Source organism: Cydia splendana, chromosome 8 (genome assembly GCF_910591565.1).
Source record: "Cydia splendana chromosome 8, ilCydSple1.2, whole genome shotgun sequence".
Taxonomy (NCBI): domain Eukaryota; kingdom Metazoa; phylum Arthropoda; class Insecta; order Lepidoptera; family Tortricidae; genus Cydia; species Cydia splendana.
In genome coordinates, this window is record NC_085967.1 from 5,366,546 (window position 1) to 5,385,821 (window position 19,276).

Genomic DNA, 19,276 nt, shown 5'->3' on the forward strand with positions numbered 1-19,276 from the left:
TATAAAGTAATTAAATGTAGCATATAGCCTGGTTGTAACACGGGCATTACATTTAACACAACCAAACAATTGAAATCTGTGACACATCAATGTCATTTCGAACATCGAAGGACCGAGATTGTATACTTAAGTTTAGTAGCAAATGTATAAACTCATTCTAAACACTAATCAGTATGTAAACCGGCCCTAAGGCAAGTGTACACGCTTGTAGAGGCCTTATAGGAAAAAAATAAATTATTGATTATCTCCGAAATGGAGTTAATTAGGATACCGGTGTCTTTGAGAAAGTTACTTGATTTAAGCTCAGGAATGTACCCTTGAAATTAACGGAAATCAAAAAAACACGGTGTATATTAATCGCAAACCTTCCTTGTTTGTCAGGATAGTTTGTATAAAAAAATAATTAAATATTTTTATCCGTTTTTCTAATACAGCAAAATAGTGTAGGTACATCTACTGCGCAACCGATCTTTGTATACAATGTATTGTAACGGTTATGAATAAGTATTTATGATAAGTATCATATTTTATTTGTATGTATGACCCGATAAAGACCACGATAAGACTGGCGCTTATTAAAAATCACCAGTCTTATCGTGGTATAATTTGGTAACAAAGGCAAACAATCTTATCTGCTAAGATCATAAATTGTTTATTATGACTACGCACCATTACGCAATGACAAGATTATAGTTCAAGATGTTAATGTTATGTAATGAAGCGATATCATGTCAGTTTTGTATTGTGTTTAGACGCAGGATGTCGTATGAGTGGAAGGATAACGTTGTTTTGATCACGGGGGCCGCAAACGGCATTGGAGCGGCCGTTGTGCGGCAAATTTTAGAGGAAGGTGCTAAGGTAAGTTGAGGTATTCAGGTTTTTATTTTTTCAAATTGTCTTTTAAAATGTAATGGTCTTTTCTCCTACGTCTATTATTAGATGTGTTCGTTTTTCTAGTTGATTATAAAAATTGCTCGCTAACGCCTATTTAATTAACTATGCATAATCTTAAAAAATGGTTTCAATACGTCGATAAAATTATAAAGTTGACAAACTCTTAGGTTCTCAAAGCGTAACAAACTACCATTTAACTACCCGTATATGAATTTAACCATATATACGTATTTTTAACAGAGGACTTTTTATACAGAAATTTCAAAAATTCTGGCCCTTACGATTAGAATATTAAGAGGATATATTAGTTGATACCCTTCCCAGTTTTGAGAATTTTAGGTAAAATCTCCGTCGTGCTGACGGGAATGGCTCCTTAAATTAGAGCGATAAGGACAACTGCAGCTTATAGGCGAAAAATCCTGCGTAAAATTTCAGATATCGAGGTTTCGTTCTTGACATTTTCCGTTTATTATTGCCGATTTTGAATGCTAGGCGTCTGTTTACGGCGCATTTATTTGGCTGTTATGAGCTATTTGAAGTAACATAGTTCTTATAGAAACAAGAATCTCATAAAAAGCAAAATGTACTGACACAGATTTACTGGTAATATTGACCTCATATAAAAAAAATACTCATCTAATAAGGCCAAAATCCAGAGAGGAAAATATACGAAAAAGTACCGGCTATAAATGAAAAAGCGCCAAGAGCATGTTGGACTATGTTCAGTACGAACATGTAGGGCTCAGTAGTAGCGGTCGAGTCCGTGTTTCGTTTACACGTTTCGAATACCCGTTTAGTGTTCTTGTCTGGAGCACTATTTCTATGAAATAATACGCGGAGATAGAGAGGATGAATATTTACATATAATGAGAGAATATTTACAATGATTAATTTACAATTGATTTGCAAATAAGATTTTAGCTTCCGTATCGTACGAAGGAAAATTGAGTTGTGAATGACATTGACTCGTTGTCTCGTTGACGTAGACGGTTTGTGGGCAGCCAGCATTGCGGTGCGCCACAGGACCCCCCTGGGAGAATCAGAGTCCTGCCTGTAAATGAGAAGGAAAGGTTACTTTCCGGCCAGACCGAGTGGTTCTCACCGGGACAACAGCTTGAGCAGGCCTAGCACTTATGCCTGTAGGTGAAGCTGTGTCGTTCTGCATGTAGGCTGGTTTGACGCGGTCAATGGAGACTGTCACTGGTCCTCGTAGTAAGTCCAGTGTGACGGTCTTGTCCGTTCTCTTTAGAACGCGATATGGGCCTGTGTATGGCGGTTTTAGTGATCCACGCAGTGCATCCTGTCTAAGGAAAACATGGCTGCATGAACTTAGGTCCTTGTGAACAAAGACTGACTTGTTTCCGTGCCTTGATGCGGGGACAGGTCTGAGGTGTGACATCTGGCGTTTCAACTGAGTGACAAAATCATCAGGCTGCAGGGTGTTTGAGGTATGAGAATGAAAGAACTCACCCGGGATGCGTAAAGGCTCACCGTACACCATCTCTGCAGCTGAGCATTTGATGTCTTCCTTCCACGCACTTCTTATGCCGAGTAGGAGGATCGGCAACACCTCAGTCCACCTCGTGCTGTTGTGGGCCATGATTGCAGCTTTCAGGGAGCGGTGAAGACGCTCCACCATCGAATTGGCTTGAGGATGATAAGCCGTCGTGTGACGCAGCTGTGCACCACAAAGCTCTGCCAAGACCTTAAACATACGTGAGGTAAATTGACGTCCTTGGTCAGTAGTTACGGTTTGAGGACAACCAAAACGCGATATCCAAGTATCGTAGAATGCATGGGCTACCGATTCAGCCGTGATATCAGACAGTGGCTTTGCCTCGGGCCACCGTGTGTACCTGTCAATGGCTGTGAAAAGGTAACGGAATCCTGATGAAGGTGGCAATGGGCCGACCAGATCAATGTGGACATGACTAAACCTTTCTTCCGGTAATTTGAAATTTCCAAGAGGAGAGGAGGTATGACGTTGCACTTTAGCACGTTGACACGATTCGCATGCACGTACCCAGGTACCGCAATCTTTGCGTACAGATGGCCACACGAATCTCTGAGTAACAAGTTTGATTGTGGATCTCGTACCTGGATGACTCATGCCATGGATAGTGTTAAATATCTTCTGGCGATGCTGCTTGACGATAAACGGACGTGGCTTTGCTTGAGACGTGTCACAATATAAGTAAACATTGGTACCTGGTACGGGTACTTTCTCAAGCTTCAGTGACGAAGATCGATTGGCAAGAAGTTCTTGTAGTTCTGGGTCTTCCTGCTGAGCTTGCGCGATGGCTTCGAAGTCTGGTGGCACGGCAATGGTCTCGATACGGGAGACCGTGTCAGCGGTGATGTTGTCTTTCCCGGAAATGTGTCTGATGTCGCTTGTGAACTGCGAAATGAAATCAAGGTAATTGAATTGTCTCGGGGAACATTTCCTGTCTTTTTGCTGAAAGGCGAAGGTGATAGGTTTATGATCTGTATAAATGACGAAATGTCTGCCTTCAACCATGTAGCGGAAATGTTTGACACTTTCATATATAGCGAGCAACTCCCGATCATACGCGCTGTATTGCGTCTGTTGCCGTGTCATCTTCTTTGAGAAGAAAGCAAGTGGTTGCCACTGTCCTTGCACCAACTGTTGTAAAACGCCGGCCAAGGCCGTGCTTGAAGCATCAGTAACTAGAGCGAGTTCTGCGTCCATAATGGGATGAGCCAGTAATGTAGAGTTTGCAAGACTAGACTTACAGTTCCGAAATGCCTCTAACTGTTGATCTGTCCAAGTTAGTGGAGACGAACTTTTCAGTTTAGGTCCAGTTACCATGTCGTGAAGAGGGGCTTGGTGTTCGGCAGCGTGAGGAACGAATCTTCTATAAAAGTTCAGCATGCCGAGAAACCTGCGTAAGCCACCGACGGTCTTTGGAGGAGGAAATTCCTGCATAATCTTTACCTTCTCGTCGATGGGACGCGTGCCTTCTTCAGAGACAGTAAAGCCAAGAAATGTGACTTCCTTCTGACCAAATGAACATTTGGATTCATTGATGAGCATACCGTACTCATGGAACCTATCGAACACTTGCCGTAGATGATCTAAGTGCTGCTCGGCATCTTTAGAATAGATGAGCACGTCATCGATGTAGGAGTACACGAAGTCTATATCTCTGAGCACCTCATCCAGGAATCGTTGAAAGGTTTGGGCAGCGTTTCGGAGTCCAAATGGCATGAATGGGAAGGAGAACAATCCAAATGGTGTTGTAATGGAAGTTTTGCAGATATCATCTTTGTAAACGGGAATTTGGTTGTAAGCTTTAACTAAATCTATTTTTGAAAATATTTTACTACCAGCGAGTCGATGTGCGTAGTCCTCTATGTGGCGGACAGGGTATCGGTCAGGGATAGTGCGTGCGTTCAGCGCGCGGTAATCCCCGCACGGCCGCCAACCATTGCCTTTCTTTGGCACCATATGTAGCGCCGATGCCCACGGTGAATCAGACGGTTGTGCTACACCGTCGCGAAGCATCTCTTCAAACTGCTCCTTAGCAATCTTCAGGCGATCTGGAGCTAAGCGGCGTGGTCTACAGAAGGTAGGAGGACCTGGAGTAGTTCGGATGTAGTGAACAGTGGAATGCTTTACCTCTCGCGGCAGTCCAGATGGTTTCGTTAAGCTGGGATACTCTGCTAGCAAGCGGTGGTACTCACTGTCACCCGAAATTGCCTTAACGCTGGGTTGGTTGCAGTGCTTAAGCTGTCCCGTAGTCGACAAAGTTGTTAAACTGTCAATAAGTAGTCTTCTATTTCTGCAATCGATAAGAATACCATAATGTGCCAGAAAATCAGCGCCAAGTATAGGTTTGTTTACGTTTGCTACGACAAAGTTCCAAATAAAGTCTCTGCGTAATCCTATGTCTAACTTTTGCTTGATTATGCCGTATGTATGTATGAGCGAACCATTAGCGGCAGTAAGCGAGTAGTTGTCAGGCGACTTGCAATTAGGCATAAAATTGCGTGGCAGAACGCAAAGGTCAGATCCGGTATCAATGAGGTATTGAATTTTAGTTACTCTGTCCGTGATAAATAGGCGGCAGGTTGTAGTAGGGGGACAGTCAGCAGCCGCCACGGTAGACTGTCTTGCTAGTTTTCCGCTTTAAAGTTGCACGGCGGAATGCAATTCCGTGCGTTGGTACTAAAGTGACTATGATACCAGCACATACCTGATTTGACAGCTCGATACCGACCGTGTGACTTCGATCTGCTGTGACTGCGCGACCTGCTGCTGTTAAAACGTGAACGTCGCTGACCGCTGCTGTTACCGGTGCTTAGCTGAGCAATTTGTTGCGTCATTTCGCTTTGGATGCGCGCCGTTATAGATTGCTCCATCTTCTTAAACATGTCTTCGAACGAAGTCATGCTTGCAACCTGCTTAAAAGAAGAACAAGGTGTCACGTCGATGATTTGGTCTGCAAGGATTGCGATGTCGTCTAAAGTAGCCGTCTTCTGAGACGCGATGATCGCTTGCACTTGAGTAGGTAAGCGAGTGGACCACAAACTTCGGAGAAAATCGTCAGTGACACTATCGCCAGCTAATCCTCTAAGGTGACGAAGGAATTGGCTTGGTTTCCTGTCTCCAAGTTCTTCAAATTGCAGCAACTGACGTCTTTTGTTTTCTTGCGACGTTGACAGTCGGTCGATCAATTGTTTTTTCAACTTTTCGTATTTATCTGTTTCTGGGGGCTTCGTTATGATATCCCGTACTTCTCGAGCCGTTTTGGGATCTAGCTCTCTGATAACCTGGAAATATTTCGTTGAATCCGCTTTCACGCCCCAAACGGCGAACTGCGCCTCGACCTGGGCGAACCAAACTTCCGCATCTTCTGCCCAAAATGGTGGTAACCTCATGGTTAACCGATCCACCGCAGCACCTGATCGTTCGGGCTCTATTTTCTTGCAAACTGAATCTTCGAATTCATCGGTCATTTTGAAAATTTTGAAAGTCGCGGGTCACCAATTTAGTGTTCTTGTCTGGAGCACTATTTCTATGAAATAATACGCGGAGATGAGAGGATGAATATTTACATATAATGAGAGAATATTTACAATGATTAATTTACAATTGATTTGCAAATAAGATTTTAGCTTCCGTATCGTACGAAGGAAAATTGAGTTGTGAATGACATTGACTCGTTGTCTCGTTGACGTAGACGGTTTGTGGGCAGCCAGCATTGCGGTGCGCCACACCCGTTTCCGAATAACACGTACACGGTTTTCTGGCCCGTTCCGCACGTGTAATTAAGAAACGTGTAATTAAGATCCGTCTCCACGGATAAACGGGTATTCGAAGAAACGGATCTTATTTACCCGTGGCTCCGGACACGTCCTTGACGAGTAGCGAAGGAACGAACCGGCGCGGCGTACTTAAGAGTCAGATTAGTAGACAAAAGATTCATGACGAGTTTCCGTCATATTTAACCTTATTCCGTGGTTCATAGAGTCGAAATTCAATAAACGGTTTACAGAACCCTTTTTGAACAGGTAGTTTTTGCTTGCAATGTTGCAAATACGAGTAGAAAATTAGAAATACAATAGGTATACCTATGCTAGTTATCAAAATAGTATTTTATATAAGACTTCAAATACTAATACTTTATGGTTTATTAATATAACTTGATAGCAATAAATTTAAAGTGCTTAAACAAAATAAAAACAATAAAGAGTATAAATACTTTACGTTACAATCTGGCCATGCATGATCTGGTAGGTGGTGGTAGGTAAGTATACAATATTCTTACCAATTGCATATCGACGCTGGAAAGGAGAAATTGGATAAGCGACATTTTCAGAGATATTGAGTTATATACATCGTTGGAATCGCCCGATTTTTCTGCATCGAATGGACTAGGTTTCGTACCAATCTGACGACTTTAGTGTCGCTTATCCAGTCGGTGATTTGGAGAATCACTGGTACATTTAAGTTACTAAACGACTTGGATTTCAACAAATTTTTGAAAAGCGGAGATTAGATGAAAAGTTATTCAATGTAATGAACCTTAGAGTTTTTTACTTATTTGCCAGTTTAGCTTATCCTTAACTTGGATAATTTTGCCTTATGACAACTAACCTTTCACTGTCGGTTAACTATTTTTACTTGGCCGAATAATAGGTTTTAATGTCATATAGATAAATTTACTTGACTGTCAAATGTAAACTTTTGGCGTTTATGATCATTTACCTAATTTCAGATATAAAACTTTTGTCGTTTATTCCATTTTACCTAAATTTTGTTGGAAGTTACCTAGTAAATTTTTAACTTACTTTCTTTTTGTTATTATTTTTCATACTCAGAAAATGCCAAGTTAGGGAAATAAGTAGATAAAATAACACTACATATATTTTAATCTAAGCTATACACGAGATAATATATTTTCCTATTTTGGTTTCAAATACAAATTTCCCATTCTTACTGGTACCTTGTAATTAAGTTGGCACTTGTTATCCTATATAAGACTCGTTACATAACTTATTATTTGAAATAAAGCTATACAAATTCCTTAAAGGGTATTTTTTATCATGCGTAGGTATGACAACCATTTCCTTATGGTCGATAACTATAAAACTCATAGAATGTAGATGTATCATAGGTTGAATGTGTCGCATAAGCAGCTTATCGAGTTTGAAATTGCTCCTTAAAAAGTGATTAGATAATTTATCTTGATTTGTTTCATGTCAAATTTAACGTATATAGTTTTTTGCTTGACTATAAAATAAGCATATTTTGCAATAAGATAGTTTTTACTCGATCAATTCTGATGACAAATTTAGCTTGGACTTTTTTACCTGACTTATTTCTTGTGAAACATGTTGGTAAGATAAATTTACCATAATTTATTTTTACGATCATTTTGCTTAAGCGACACTAAATTCTTTAATAACTCATTTGAAGATAAAATAATAATAGGATAATGTAGAATACATCACTATAACCACATAAAGTCTCTCATGTAAGAAATTCGTCATCATAATAAATTTTAATGATTTTTTTTATAGAAAGGGTTGCAGTTTTTTGGCTCCCCCGTAAAGTTAGCTGCGTGTCGCTTATCCAATTTCTCCTTTCCAGCGTCGATATTTTTAAACAGTTCTTATATTTTTAATAATTTGTATTCTGTATATTGTATGTGTGAGTTTTTACGAATATATTCTGTCAATAAGAAATGTATATTTTTAATCTAATTATTTTTTAAGTTACGTAAGCCAGACATCTTAGTATTATTATAGTAAACCACGTAAAAATTAATAAATACAGTGTAAACTCTATATAACGACACTGAAGGGACTGCGGATTTTTCGACGTTAAGTATAGAGAGTGGTTGTTAAATGGAGTGAAATAAAAAGGTCATCTTACTATTCTAAATATTCTAATGTATCTGTTTATAATATACTTAGGACATATTTTGCACAAGAAGAACATTCATTTCATTCAAATAACAACACCTATTAATTTATAACGTGTAACATCTTGTCAAAAGTCTAGTGCCCGAGGTAAACATGTGCAAGTTGATCATACAAAAACAAAAGACAAATTTTCTTAGAATCTCCGGTACGTCAGTCGAAGTAAACACGTGCTAGATAATAAGACAACAAAACAGCAAACATAAAAACGTACACAGCTGCAGTTTATATCAATTTCGGCAACTTAGAAAGTATTTCTTAATGATGTATTATGCCGTATTGTTGTCGTTAAATAGAGTGAGCGTGACGCTATATAGAGTGTATTACTGTATAGTAAACCAACCAAAGTCAAGCAATTTCGACATTTTAAGGAGTTTGTCGTTAAATCGAGTGACGTTATAAAGAGTTTACACTGTAATCATGTGTATCTGCCAATAAGTAATGTATTTACAACTTTTAATATAATTTAGTATGAATTTATGAAAAGTAAGACTTTTCTTAAATTCATTATCTTATTATCATATAAAATGAACTTTAAGACTGTACTAATAAATATTATTTACAATTTTAGCAACAAAACAACAAAACGATTTTAAATTAAAGTAACTTGGAAAGACTGTATTTTACGAATTGGCCGACTAAGTGGCGAACTGGAGTCATACCTACTTACCTAAACATAATATCTTAAAAGTCATATTTATTTCGTGTTCATTTGCTTCGATACATTTGCTTCTTTAATTTTAGCCGCTGCATTTGTTACAATTTCATATATGTGTAGACAGGTTCTCCTTATTACACCGACATAAAGCTTATAATTAGCTATGGCAGTTCTGATAATGGTTTGGGACCCTACTTGTTTTCGGCGATATCAGACAAAAGGGTATTGGAAAACAACACGTTCTAAAGTTCTAATGAATGGAACACCACCGGCCGGCATTTATTATCTGAGCACTAGTGTGAAAGTGACCCCAGTCAACATGAATGATTACCAATTTTGAGATCTATCTTAATGTATTTAGCAATATAATTGCAAGGTAACCAAGGTAGCATAGGTTTTTAAGGCTCTCGCGTGAAATCCTGCGTTTCAAATGCCGCTGTACTTTTTTTGCTTCGTTGGTAGATTAGTTAACAGTTAGGTAATTGATAAAAATAACAAATAACCACAAAGTAGTAGTAGGTAGTATTTGTCTGCATACCTATTCTTCGCGAAACTATATAACTTACACCATTATATATAAAATGTGTTTCTTTGATTGAAATGTAATATGTAATGAAATTAACTTAAAAGCAATAATAGTAAAAAAAAATTGGCCAAGTGCGAGTCCGACTCGCACACGAAGGGTTCCGTACCATTATCTATAAAAACGGCCACCCATCCAAGTACTTAAGTCCCAGAGCCCCACTTAAGTCTTTATTTTATTCTGTTTTTAGTATTTGTTGTTATAGCGGCAACGGAAATACATCATCACAGATCACGAGATACAGCCTGGTGACAGACGGACGGACGGACGGACGGACGGACGGACGGACGGACGGACAGCGGAGTCTTAGTAATAGGGTCCCGTTTTACCCTTTGGGTACGGAACCCTAATTAAGGTTCTAAACTAGGGACGAGTAAGTTCAAAATTAAAAATAGTAGACTATACACCGTGTTTTTTTTGATTTCCGTTAATTTCAAGGGTGCATCTCTCTTCTTCTTCGTCGTAACCTCATGACTGAGGGTCGTGACCGCCATAAGTTGCGTTTTCTTGGATTGCTCTCCAACCTGGCCGATCTTCTGCCTTCCGCATAGAGCCCTGGAACTTGACGCGTGTGACTGCCTCAATGGCATCAAACCAGCGTGTGGGTATTCTGCCTCTGCCTCTTCTGCCCTCAACCTGGCCACCGATCATCAACTTCTCTAGACTGTCGGGTCAAGGGTGCATACCTGAGCTTAAATCAAGTAACTTTCCCAAAGACACCGATATTCTAATTATGTAACTCCATTTCGAAGATAATCAATATTTTATATTTTTCCTATAAGGCCTCTACAAGCTTGTACACTTGCCTTAAGGCCGGTTTACATATTGATTAGTGTTTAGAATGAGTTCATACATTTGCTACTAAACTTAAGTAAAATCTCGGTCGATCGATGTTCGAATTGACATTGATATGTCACAGATTTCAATTGTTTGGTTTAGTTAAATGTAATGCCCGTGTTACAACAACGCTATATGCTACATTTAATTACTTTTTAATATTAATTTTTCTGAGAAAAAAAAGCAAAAAAATTTTTTTTTTCAAAATTAACTATGCCATTTAGTTTTCTTAAACGTACTTAACCATACCCCGAAGTTAACGGAATTCAATAAAAACACGGTGTATAGAATAGGGACACCTACTTCCATTCATATACAGAGTCATTTTTGGACCGTTAGCCATATTGTGCGAGGTGATTAGGTAATAGGTCATACTGAACAACTTTTTCTATGGGACCGACCTCGAAATCCCAAAAAAAATTTGGCCTTCCCATAGAAAACGTCGACATCCACTCGACCAAAATGTATGAAACGGCCAAAAAAAATTTTGTGATTTCGGAGTTGGTCCCATACAAAAAGTTGTTCAGTATGGCCTACCTAATCACCTCGCACAATATGGCATACGGTCCAAAAATGACCCTGTATTGTATAGTTGGTTAAATATGTTATATTAACACATGTGTTAAAACTGTTATAAATAATTAAAAAAAAAATCGTACGCTAAACGAGTTCATCTGAAGTCAACATTCAATACTAGACCTTGCATACCCAGAGCTAGAGCATTGATTAGCTCAAACAGTTTCGGATCCGTTCGGGCCGGTCTTAAGTACCCGTGTAAACGGAGATACGTATCTGAGAAACGTTTCTTGGGAACGGTTCTTGGATACGTATCCGGATCTCGGCGGTTCCGTGTAAACCGTGTTCTTAGCACCGCCGGTCTTAAGAACACGGGTATACGTTTCGGCGTGTAACACGGATACCGGGAGCCCTACTCAGTACCCCTGTACGTCACAACTCGCAACAGACAGAGTTACAAAGTGTTTGTTTTTTTGTACATGGACATAATATGGCTAATAAGTAAAAGGGGGTATAGTGTTATAGTGTTTTACTGTAAGCCGTATTATTTCTCCCACAGGACAGGCTATGCCTACTGTGGGAGTCAGCATAACTGTAACACTGCTATTTTTCTATTTCAGAAATAAAGAATTTGTATTTGTATAATTTGTGTTTACATATTTTTTCTTCGTTCTATTTACAGCACATTGCCATTCTCGACGTAGACGAGAAGTCTGGCGTGGCTCTCCAAGATGAACTAAACTCAAAGCACGGGCCCGGCAAAGCAAACTTCCACCGCTGTGACGTGACGAATGACGTTCAGCTGTTCGCAGCGTTCGACTCACTGGTCAAGGAACAGGGGAATATTGATGTGGTCATTAACAATGCGGGAATTATGAATGACGCCTCTAATGTTTACAAAAAGGAGATCGAAATCAATGTGGTTAGAATATTTGGTTCTTTTTAACCCTTTTCCAGGCATAGTACGACTTATCGACCACATACGCGCCACTAGAATTTCAACTTTAGCATTCCGATTTAAGATTCAAATTAGATTGCACTTTCGGGAAATTTGAGTTGTCTTCAAATTAATCATCAAAGCTGGATTAATTGGAATATATTTGGATTTTTCGGGAAAACCTTGTAGATTGGTGCGGCCTGGAAAAGGGTTAAAATAATATGGAAATTGCAAGGTATACATTTCTGGGCATGTGTAATTTTATCAGTCCCAGTCAGCGAGCAAGTTTTTTTGTAGTTAGAGACGGATAATATAGACGAAGCTCTTAGTACATTTATGACTTCGAAAAACGGTCCAATATTGATGATTGACACTTATCTAACACATATCGCATAAATGATATGTAGTTGGAGGCGAGCAGCTTTGAACATTACCCAATGCACAATTTCCCGCTATTAAAGATAAATCTTTTGAAAATCATTCATTATTTTCAGACTGCTCTTGTGACAAGCACATTGAAGGCCTTGGAGTTGATGAGAGTAGACGAAGGTGGCAAAGGTGGAACCGTCATAAATATCTCATCAATAGCCGGGCTAGCGCAGTCTCCCTTACTACCCATATATTTTGCTACCAAGTCTGCTGTTTTACAGTTCAGTAACTGCATCGGGGTGAGTATATTTTTTGCATAAGTTCAGTAACAATTATCTAACCAATTATTGACTGATGTTCTACTGAGTTGAACAATTAAATGTAAAAGGCTGTCAATAAAAATGTATCATTGTGTGTCATACTGGTACAGTTGGCCAGACACCGCAGATAGAATGAGGGATAAAAACCTATAGACTTGAATGAGACTCGACTTGTTAGAATAGTTACTGTGATTATTTACAGGGGATACTTTTTCTTATAATTTGATATACATTTTTAGAAAGAGGAATACTTCGCGCAAACAGGTGTGCGTGTGGTGACGGTATGTTTTGGAGCCACGGCCACTGAGCTGGTTAAACCGACCAAAGTAGGATCCCTCGACAAAAACGTTACGCCAGAGTTCGTGTGTGGCGTGTTTGAAGAGAGACTGCATATTCAGAAGTAAGTAATCCAATATAATACAATATAGGGGCCGATTTTGAGACGTCATAGGTAGTGAAGATGTAAATAGGTCGTGCTGAACACGTCTACGTTGGGGTCAACCTTGGGATCGTTGTGTTTCATAGAAAATATTGACATAATAATTCATTGGAATGCTGATGAAGCTGTCTCATAGATAGCTGTATTTATTGTTCGTTTTCGAGGTTGGCTCCATATTAACATTTATGTAAGTATGCCCTTTACATATAGTGAAATACAGTATAGTAGTAGTAGTAGTAATCACTTTATTGTACACAACACAGGTTTACATAATATTTACAGAAATAAAGGTACAAAGGCGAACATATCCCTGTAAGGGATCTCTTCCAGCTAACCTTCGAGTAAATGAGGGATAGTAACAGAGATACTACTGTATTTCACTAGTGGTTGAATGAAATTTTCTGTCGGTGCATGCTGTTTTATGCGGAATCCACCTCCCATCTCATCGTCCAAGGCGGCAGACTAAAGGATGATTCACGCTAGACCGGGCCGGGCCCCGGCCGAGGCGTCCGACATGTCATTTTCTATGACGGCTGATCGGTGATCACGCGTGGTGCTTTCCATAGAAAACGAAGCGTCGGAAGCTCCGGCTCGGCCCCGGCCCGGTCTAGTGTGAGTCATCGTTAATAGTCGTTTGTTGGGGAAATTACCGATTATCTCTAGCAGTCGCCTCCGATGACCGGCTCCATTGACTCCGGAGATAAGTTTGCTTAACCCTCGTGCCTCGAAGAAACGTGCGACGCTCAAGATTCCCCTTTAAGACCCATATTTAGGGGTAGCCATCAGATGAATTAATTGTCGAGTGTGATTACGGACAATAATTATGAGATTATTACTTTGGTATACTTACTGGGACCACTAAGGACTGTATCGTTTATTATGGGTACAACTTTACTTAGCCGTTTTTCTGGTATTATATTTTTATTAAAAAATTACACATATAGTTTAATTAGTGCTTTAATAATAAGTAACATTTCGTCCTGGGAGATCACGTAAAGCATATGGTTTGGACAATATTTACCTAATCCTCCCGAGTAACTACAACGATTTTGGACAAATACTACAAGAAAATTTGCGGTTTGCGAACAAGACGAGATATTACACAAAAAAATCGTACTATGTAAACAGCAATTACATATGATTCGTAAAGCGAAACATCTGAGCATAGTCTAATCATTTCTTTTAGTTGGAAAAAAAGTTTTGGATCTGTGCATGGTGGCCTTTTAGAGAATATGGCATGTTACTTACGACAACCCCGACTTTTGTATACAATATAACCATCATGGAGCGTTTCTATCGACCTGTTCTAGCCATGGTTCAACGCCATGAATGTCCGTTAGGCTTTGGATTTCGGTAGATTCTTTTAGCTGTTTCCCTCAATTCGCTTGCGTCAGAAATTGACGGGAATCCAAAATGTTGCATAAAAAGTCGTTTACATGTAAAAATTCACCACATGTATTCTGTGGATGTTCAATTGAGCAATCATGAAAAGGACACTTAGATGGCATATTTTGGCCTTTTGTTTTTTTAATCGTACCAAGGAATCGGTGAAATAGTCTCAAATTAAGCTCGATAAGCTTGTCCAAATTATATTTGATAGACGGTATTAAAATCATCATAAAGTCCCTAAAATAAAATAAATGTAAAACCTTCTAATATCAGATATGGCTTAAAAATACCCCCAGAGTATACCTTAAGAACATAGTAAGTAATACAAAATAATACACACGTCAACAGTTAGACCAGGTTTTATCTGTACCCATAATTAACGATACGGTCCTTACCAAGTTAAGTCAACACATGTTTTCAGGGTAGAGTCCGCGGCGGCGGGCTTGGTGACAGCGTACAAGCAAGCAGCCAGCGGCAGCACGTGGCTGGCCACGCGCGACCTGCCCGTGAGAGACATCACCGACAACGTCGTCCGAGCATACCAGATCCTTGGCGAATTCAATTAGCCTTCTCCCACATATTGTCGACGCGGAATCGGCAAAATCCGATGAGAAAAAGCGCGAAAAAGCCGTCGACGCGTCGGCAGGCTCCGGCCGATGCGAGCCGAGCCGAACGACGACTTTTTCGCGACGATATATCTGGGGAGACCCTTAGCCCTTTGAACTCGGCGAATACAATTAAATAAGGTTACATGGGGTAAGAAAAACATTGGGGCAAGAGATACATATGTAGGGAATCCTCATACTGCAAAATAAACTAAGTTTTTCTTACGCCACATAATCATAATGATAATCGTTTATTGCAACCATGGAATGACATGATCTTACATGGATTTATGAGCTTTAAAAAAATATATTGCGTTTTAATCGTGTTCAATTGCTAGTTAAAACCTACCCCTGCAAATAAATAATAACTATAAAGTATAAACGTATATTTATGGAAATATATCTCAAATAGGTATACGCCATACGCGGTAATACGCCAATCCAAAACAGCTTTGCGTATGTCATTAGAGTTACTAGGTCCCTAAAACTGTGAATGAAACCCAAATATCACACAATAAAGATGTGTAAAATATCAATAATACTGATATTTTAGTAGGTAAATTAAACGAATTCTAAAATTTTAGACGACAACGGTTTAACTCACTTGAATAAAACTTGACTTGACTTGGTTGTCGTCTAAACAGTTTAAATATGTCTCACGAAAGTTTAATTTCAATTCTAAAATAATATAATAATATAACACCTTTTACATAATATACAGAACCTAAATTAAAGATGATAGTATGCGTAAAGCACCATACCCACGCATTAGTCAAAACAGTATAAAGGGGCCCACTGATTAACAGCCCACCGGACGTTATCGGCCTGTCAGATAGAACAAAATTTTGACAGTTCCGAACAACTGACAGGCCGATACCGTCCGGCGGACTGTTAATTAGTGGGCTCCTTTACTTACTGACCTACGTAATTCAGTTTCCAAAAAACATAATTTTGCCGATTATATTGATAAATATGTTTCATAATCAACATCGATTTATTATAATTATGTACAATCACCACACGGGATTGTTATGCCATTTAGGGTTCTTGCTAAATTGAAAATTCTATAGCGTAAGTATGGAACAACCAATTTAGCTAGGACACTAAATGGCACAACAATCGCGGAGCATGATAGTACATAAATTATAAGCATTATATTGTTTTTGCCACACACGGAGTAGATAAGTCCCTACTTAAATTTTTTGCTCGTCATCACAGACTAAGCGAATTCGCGAACTACGTACTGTTTGATATGAAGAAGATAAATACTTCAAATCCATACCTATGTGATCAAAACTAAAATAAGATAAGATATTTTATTGTATAAACAGCAACACTTATTTATAACCGTCCATCGGTGGACGTTATGCCTTTTGTAATAAGGTCCACTAATGCACAGTTAACAGTGTGGGATGATAACAAGAAATTATGGCATGGCATGTACAGCGAGTATATCATAAGCCTTTCTGATGTCTTCAGTGATATCTTTAACGGGCTCATCTCGTGTGGCCAACCACGTACTGCCGCTCTCTCCGCGTTTGTAGGCTTCTATTATTCCTTTGGCTGCTGATTCCATCCTGAAAATAAAACAGTTTTTTCATACATTAAAATTAAGAACTTATTTAAATTAAATGCAATTCAGACGAACTTAACCACATGTTACTTAGGTAAGTAAAAGTAGGTTACCATCATATCATATTCAATTATTCATACTAAAATATTACACCATATTATGTATGGGTACGTTATGGAAAAACAACCTATATTAGGTACACATGCTTAATTAATTATTGTACCTATCATTTCAAGTATTTGTGGCAAAATAAAGTGATTGACGAAATGAAATATCGACGATAAATATCTTATATCGATGTTACCTTAACGTTATACTTAGATATTTATTACATTTTATAAGAATTACATCTCGCTGTCGAGACCTCAGGCTGCTGGTGCGCTGAGGGTAAGTTCTTCCTCCGGGAGCTGGGTCGTCGCCTGCTTGAAAGGGGCCTTGACCCCCGCTCCGGGTTTTTCCTGATGCAAAGGTTGTCCATCGCAGTCCAACGCGGCAACGCAGTGAGCGTGATGGGCACCTTTGCGTCGGGGGCAGCCCGGGACGAGCCATTTTTTTATATACTTATTTAGTTTATATTTATATTTAAGTTTAGTGTTTAATTAGTTTTATGTTTAGTTTATGTATTATTTTAATTATGAAATAAATTTGTTTTTTATAAGAAGATACACAACACGTTCGATATCTTCTTCTCTTTTCATATAGGTACTTATCTTTTCTTTTGGCACTGTATACTACAGTTTACGTTTTAAATTTTAAGTACTAAATATATGTAATAAAGAAATTATTTACCTGGCTTTGTAATTGATTTGTATTATTGAAATTTCTACTTACCTACACCAAGTAGAAGTTACATATTGTAAATATTAATCTATGAGTTATCGATAACAGATTTATCGATGTTTCATTTTCTCAAACACTCGTTTATGCCACAAAAACTTCTATGTCTGATCATTTCACTGAACTGCGCAATCTTCCTCTTTAATCTAGGTATTTTAAGAAGTCATCTTAAAAATTGTCCGATTTGACTGATTAACAGAACTCTCATTGCAGTGAACCAGTGAAGGTAATTGTGGAGAGTACGGCATCAATTTTGTTCAAGCTAACTCTGAAATTTTAATTTAAAAATACTTGAAACTTGCTTCTGTAATCTCATCACTGGAAATATTTCCCCGTATTGAGCGGCGAAATACTTGTCGAAGCGGCCTGTCTTCTGCGGCGTGAGTAGCCCCGTATCGGTACAGCCTAGACATACGGCAATCACTCGTACACCCGATACGCTGTAGTGCTCCTCCATCTGAAAATATTTAGGTTGTAGGTTGCGATTAAAATTAAACTGAAATGCATATTTTGTTATTTTGAAGAATTTTTCTCCACTTATATTTTTCAGTGTACTACTTAAGTCTATTAATGTGCAGCGTGAATCGATGTAGTGGCAACCAGGTAAAGTGTACTCACTCCAAGGCAGTTGCTGAATTGCAGGACCGCGCTCTTGGTACCCCAGTAGACTGGCAGCGTTGGTTGCTGGCACAGCGCGGCCACGGATGCCATGTTGATGATGGTGCCACCCCTCCCACCTTCGTCGCGACGCATCATTTCCAGCGCTCGAAGAGACCCAGTTACGAGAGCCGTCTGAGAAACGATCGTTAGTCAAGGTTAAGACCAATATTAGTTGGCCCCCCTCTTGGTTGATGATGGGTATCTATGGAAACCAATGGGATTCCCGGGTGCGTTGTTTTGGTACAGTTCCCAGCATGGCCAGCACCGTTACTTTCATAATCATAACATTAGCTCGATGATTAAATGGGTCAGGGAAAAATAAATTAAAGTTTGTAAAGTAATATATATATATAGATGGTCAAGCAGATCTTGTCAGTAGAAAAAGGCTGCAAATTTGAAAAATGTAGGCGCGAAGGGAAATCGTCTCATAGAAAATTTGAATTTCGCTCCTTTTTCTATTGACAAGATTTGCTTGACCATCTATATTAATCAATTCTATTTAGGTACTTACCACATTAATAGATATTTGCTTCTTATATGTCTGCCAGCTGTCATTCATGATCCCGGCATTGTTGATCACCACATCTATCTGGCCACGTGTGTTCTTGACCTCGGCCATGATGCCCAAGAACACTTCTTCATCGGTGACGTCACACTGGTGGAACTTCACTTTGTCGGGCCCGTACTTCGCGTTCAACTCGTCTTGGAAAGCTTTTCCCGCATCTTTGGCTATATCTAGTATAGCTACATGCTGAAATATACATATGTTTATATGTGAGTCTAGAAGAGTAGGGAAAGATAGTTAAGGCCTCGGCGAAATTGTGACCGATTTTTTTTTCGAAAGTAAGTTTGCATATTAACATAAATTTAGCGTTGTTTGAAGCTCCATCGATGTTTTCAAGCTTTAAAATTAAGTATATAGGTACTAAGTAAGAGTCACGTGAATCAAAATCAGTTGTTATATGTATTACCTGAACTTTTTCTTCCATCAACAGCCTGACAACGCCCGAGCCGACGCCGCTGGCCCCGCCAGTGATCAACACTACCTTGTCTTTAAAATCATGCATGTCGATCTTTGAGTTTACGTCGGCAACAGGGTTTTATAAATTTTATAATCGGGAACCACTTCTACAATTTAGATATTTGATTTTCACGGTAACCTCCCAGGCCCTACACAGGCTTCGACATAGGTTTCGCTGGTCGTGGTCGC

General features: G+C 39.1%; 2 protein-coding genes across 2 annotated transcripts; one reads left to right on the plus strand and one right to left on the minus strand.

The window, feature by feature from the left end:
• Positions 1 to 724: 724 nt before the first annotated feature.
• LOC134792743 (15-hydroxyprostaglandin dehydrogenase [NAD(+)]-like) lies at positions 725 to 14,959 on the plus strand. The gene is made up of 5 exons (XM_063764046.1): positions 725 to 858; positions 11,620 to 11,859; positions 12,369 to 12,542; positions 12,803 to 12,963; positions 14,813 to 14,959. The coding sequence occupies exons 1-5, from the start codon at positions 760 to 762 to the stop codon at positions 14,955 to 14,957; spliced, it is 819 nt and encodes a 272-aa protein (XP_063620116.1). The 5' UTR covers positions 725 to 759; the 3' UTR covers positions 14,958 to 14,959.
• Positions 14,960 to 16,419: 1,460 nt separating this feature from the next.
• Positions 16,420 to 19,165, minus strand: LOC134793213 (15-hydroxyprostaglandin dehydrogenase [NAD(+)]-like). The gene is made up of 5 exons (XM_063764790.1): positions 19,038 to 19,165; positions 18,578 to 18,817; positions 18,025 to 18,198; positions 17,709 to 17,863; positions 16,420 to 16,573 (listed from the first exon to the last, which is right to left on the minus strand). Exons 1-5 carry the CDS (start codon positions 19,131 to 19,133, stop codon positions 16,423 to 16,425), a joined length of 816 nt encoding a protein of 271 aa, XP_063620860.1. The 5' UTR covers positions 19,134 to 19,165; the 3' UTR covers positions 16,420 to 16,422.
• Between the last annotated feature and the right edge of the window lie 111 nt (positions 19,166 to 19,276).

Bases quoted from the DNA above. Each gene is read 5' to 3' on its own strand.
- LOC134792743 (XM_063764046.1), top strand. From the start codon at position 760: ATGTCGTATGAGTGGAAGGATAACGTTGTTTTGATCACGGGGGCCGCA. The intron at 859-11,619 runs GTAAGTTGAGGT...TTCTATTTACAG, and splicing joins TTTTAGAGGAAGGTGCTAAG to CACATTGCCATTCTCGACGT. The intron at 12,543-12,802 runs GTGAGTATATTT...ATACATTTTTAG, and splicing joins AGTTCAGTAACTGCATCGGG to AAAGAGGAATACTTCGCGCA.
- LOC134793213 (XM_063764790.1), bottom strand. From the start codon at position 19,133: ATGCATGATTTTAAAGACAAGGTAGTGTTGATCACTGGCGGGGCCAGC. The intron at 17,864-18,024 runs GTGAGTACACTT...AAATATTTTCAG, and splicing joins AATTCAGCAACTGCCTTGGA to ATGGAGGAGCACTACAGCGT. The intron at 16,574-17,708 runs GCAAGTTTCAAG...TTTTATTTTCAG, and splicing joins CCAGTGATGAGATTACAGAA to GATGGAATCAGCAGCCAAAG.